The 4,324-nt window shown below is 34.8% G+C and overlaps 1 protein-coding gene across 1 annotated transcript; it reads left to right on the top strand.

Moving 5' to 3' along the window:
* Positions 1-344: 344 nt before the first annotated feature.
* Positions 345-3,509, top strand: LOC139893347 (probable pectinesterase/pectinesterase inhibitor 61). Its single transcript, XM_071876509.1, has 3 exons — positions 345-1,388; positions 2,321-2,457; positions 2,555-3,509. Exons 1-3 carry the CDS (start codon positions 403-405, stop codon positions 3,250-3,252), a joined length of 1,821 nt encoding a protein of 606 aa, XP_071732610.1. The 5' UTR covers positions 345-402; the 3' UTR covers positions 3,253-3,509.
* Positions 3,510-4,324: the final 815 nt, after the last annotated feature.

Genomic DNA, 4,324 nt, shown 5'->3' with positions numbered 1-4,324 from the left:
ATTAGTTTTTCAATTATTTATTTGTTACACCGAAAATCCGTGTAATTTCTCAATTTGTCAACATACATACTTAGATAGATAGGAAAATTATCAACTCCCTTCTGATCAGTTTTTATTCTTCGTTACTTTATATCATCCATAAAGTAATAAGTAAATTTTTTTTTTTTTTTCTTTTTTAAACGATACTGCTACATAAGCACATACAAAGCGACATTTTGAGTGGTCCAAACAATTAGTGAGCACACCACAACCACCATCCTAATGTATGTATCCATATCTATGCATGTCTTTACCTATATATAAATAATTTCTTTTAAATTTTCAATTTACCCGGCCTCATTATCAACATAATCTCTTAAATTCTCTCTACTCTAACCAAGTATTTACATTCTTACAAGAATCATGAATTATGGTAGACTTGATCCACCAAACTCACAATTATCCCAACCTGAATTAACTCAACCACCAAAACCAATCCCAAAATCGAAATCGAAAGTAAAACTATTAGTATTCACGGCAATCATCCTTATTGTCGCGGCTGCAGTGACCGTGACACTAGGGGTGATTTTGCGCTCAAAGTCCTCCAGCCGATCCAGTTCAGGGATCCGCCCGAAACCAACAAAAGCCATTTCACGCGTTTGTAGTCGTACACTTTACCAAAATCTATGTGTTAACTCATTAGTCGATTTCCCGGGTTCACTCGTTGCCTCGGATAAAGAACTCGTTCACATTTCAGTAAACATGACACTTCAACACGTCGGAAAGGCATTATACACGTCTACCGATATCAATAACCTTGATATGGATACACATGTACGGTCAGCATACAATGATTGTCTAGAGCTTCTAGAAGATTCCATTGATCAGCTTCAGCATTCATTGACAATAGTAGCGCCCGGCGAGCCTGGTTCACCGGGCGCTACTGATGATAGTGACGCGCTAGGCCGCGTGGGATCCCCTGAGGACATAATGACGTGGCTGAGTGCGTCACTAACCAATCAGGACACTTGTACTGACGGATTATCCGAGGCCGAAGAAAGTGTGGTTAAGGATAAAATGTCTGACAAGCTCAAGGATTTATCCGAGCTTGTTAGTAACAGTTTGGCGATATATTCGTCAGTCGGTGACGGTGACGGAGAAGAATATGGTGGGGTCCCGACACAAAATCGACGTCGGAGGTTAATGTCGGAAGATAGTTCCGGCGAGTTTCCGGGATGGATGAGTAGGAAAGATAGGAGGTTGATGCAGACGCCGGCAATCGGAATTCAAGCTGACATAGTGGTGTCAAAAGACGGTGGAAATGGCACGTGCAAAACGATTGAAGAGGCGATTAAAAAGGCACCAGAAAAAAGTAAACGGCGGTTTATAATTTACGTTAAGGCAGGAAGGTAAAATTTAGATTCACCTTTTTGTTTGGTCCTTTTTTATACGTCGTTTCACGTAACTAACTTTTGGTCTGGTAGAAAGACACTAACACTATTGTCAGTTTTTAGATTTCTCGTACTGTAGTAAAAGTCTTCCAAAATATTTTAAAATATATAAATATAAATAATGTACGGAGCATAATATATGAATATGATATGAATTATTAGTAAAATAATGGTAGTAACGATAGATGGGTTTTTTAATTTTGACATGTAGTGTTACTTCTAGATAACTTTTATTAAATGAAATTGATTGAATATGTGAAATGGGGTGTAAGTTTGACGCATGGAATTATTAAAAATTAGAATTAGAATTTATATTATAATAGGGAGTTAATATAAAGAACATGCATTTTCTACACCATGTCACAATCATTCTTGGTCCATTTTAAAGTCGTAAAATTGAATTATTTCATTCACAATTTAATAATATTCGTTTTTTAATCATAAAATTGTCCATTATTTACTTTATGGCATCATTTAGTTTAGATTTAACGTTGTAGACATGTACTAGATGTACTAAATATTTAAAGTATAATAAATATGATTAGTTCTTTTATCCATACTTATGACAAATAAGAACATATCCTACACTATGATTCCCACTTTAAAGTCGTGACACAGATTTATTTATATTCTAAATATACGTTTCTATATAAAAACGCTACTTTATTTACTTTCTAGCATAACAATCAATACTAATACTAATGTACATATTATATATTTAGAAATAATAGAATATATTTATATTCATTTATAAACGAAAAATGATTATTCTTTACTTACAAAAAACATTAGAAAGAGATGGGTTATATACATGTAAGTAATAAATTTCAATTATTTACGTGTGCTTTAATATTCAAAAGTACAAAAAAGTTGAGAATTTAATTTTGTAGGTACGAAGAGAAGGATTTAAAAGTGGGAAGAAAGAAAACCAATTTGATGTTCATAGGAGATGGAAAGGGAAAAACAGTAATTACAGGAGGAGTAAGTGTAGCTGACCATGTGACAACATTCCACACCGCATCTTTTGGTACCCATCAAATTGGCCTAATTCCATGTTCTTGATATCACTTCATGATCATATATATGTACATTATGAATTAATATTTGTACCTTCAACTATGCAGCCGCGACTGGCGCAGGGTTCATGGCTCGTGACATAACATTCGAGAATTATGCTGGTCCGGGAAAACACCAAGCGGTTGCACTCAGAGTTGGTGCAGACCACTCGGTGGTTTACCGGTGCCAGATAATTGGGTATCAGGACACATTATATGTACACTCTCAACGTCAATTTTATCGGGAATGTGATATTTATGGGACGGTTGATTTTATTTTTGGAAACGCGGCCGTTGTTTTACAAAGTTGTAACATTTATGCCCGAAAACCAATGGACAAGCAAAAGGTAACCATCACGGCACAAAATCGTAAAGACCCTAATCAAAACACGGGGATTTCGATCCATTCATGCAGGCTTTTAGCGGATCATGATCTTGTGGCCTCAAAGGGAAGTTTTCAAACGTTTCTTGGGCGACCATGGAAAAAGTATTCAAGGACCGTTTACATGTTGTCGTACATGGGTGACCACATTGACCCACAAGGTTGGTTGGAATGGGATGGCACATTTGCACTTGATACATTATATTATGGTGAGTATATGAATAATGGGCCCGGTGCGGCTATTGGTAGACGGGTCAAATGGCCCGGTTATCGGGTCATCACATCCACTATAGAGGCTAGTCGGTTCACGGTGGCTAAGTTTATATACGGGTCGTCATGGTTGCCATCAACCGGAGTTGCTTTCTTGGCGGGTTTATCAGAATAATGTATATCAATTTACACGATTAATTAAGTAATTGGCATTTTACACGTCATATTATTATTTGCAAATTTTTTTGGTTAAATGTAGAATAATAATAAAGATGGTTACACCGAAGGGTAATGTTGGTAATAGAAGTTTAAGCGTGTGAAGTTCGTGATAATGAAATTTGTACCATTTATGAATTGAATTATTATTATTATGTTGTCGGTGGTATTAAATTGGAATTCAATGTTTTCCAAACGGAGTTTTTTATTTACGTTATATAGGAAATTTAGGGAAAGTTCATGGACCTATTTGTATCCTTTTTACCACAAAGTTTCTTTAATTAACAATAAATTAATCAATTACGATTTGATCGAGTTTTGGTTTAATTTGGTATATATATTGTAACTGTATATGAAGTTTTAAAGTGCGTGAGAATAGCTTGCTTTAAAAGACCAAAGAAGCGTCAATGGTGTAGGGCTTTATATGTTTACATGTCTACATGTGACATGTTGCCGGGTGATTTTCATTTTATTAATAATATCTGCCTGGTGATTTTCACCTATTACAAAAGAAAAAAAAAAATACATGTGACGTGTTGCATGAACTGGTGATTTAAATGTCACTCAACTAGACAGTGTTGTATACTTTTACTTTTTCCGATTAGTTAGTTAAAAGCATTTGGATTACATAGTTAAATTACTTTTTCCAATTAGTTATAACTAGCATGATTGGCCCGCGCGATGCTGCGGTAACTTTCGAGTTGCATATTCATATTTGACGTAACGTTATGTGTTTACAGAATTAAAAATGCGTTGCTGCGGGTGTTTTTGAATTACACGTGATTAGTATACAGTATACCTAATGGCATGCACGATTTTAACGCCGGGAAAAATGCGTAATAAGGGGATGGAACCATCGATATGATATAGTTAGTTTGAGTTGTTTATTATATGTGCATATATATATATATATATATATATATATATATATATATATATATATATATATATATATATATATATATATATATATATATATATATGTGTGTGTGTGTGTGTGTGTGTGTGTGTGTGTGTGTGTGTGTGTGTGT

Source organism: Rutidosis leptorrhynchoides, chromosome 2 (assembly GCF_046630445.1).
Source record: "Rutidosis leptorrhynchoides isolate AG116_Rl617_1_P2 chromosome 2, CSIRO_AGI_Rlap_v1, whole genome shotgun sequence".
NCBI classification, from domain to species: domain Eukaryota; kingdom Viridiplantae; phylum Streptophyta; class Magnoliopsida; order Asterales; family Asteraceae; genus Rutidosis; species Rutidosis leptorrhynchoides.
Note: the sequence above shows the minus strand (reverse complement) of the source record. Positions and strands in the feature narration are given on the sequence as shown.

Coding starts and splice junctions, on each gene's coding strand:
- LOC139893347 (XM_071876509.1), top strand. CDS start 403: ATGAATTATGGTAGACTTGATCCACCAAACTCACAATTATCCCAACCT. Junction 1,389..2,320: donor ATTTACGTTAAGGCAGGAAG/GTAAAATTTAGA, acceptor TTAATTTTGTAG/GTACGAAGAGAAGGATTTAA. Junction 2,458..2,554: donor ATTCCACACCGCATCTTTTG/GTACCCATCAAA, acceptor TCAACTATGCAG/CCGCGACTGGCGCAGGGTTC.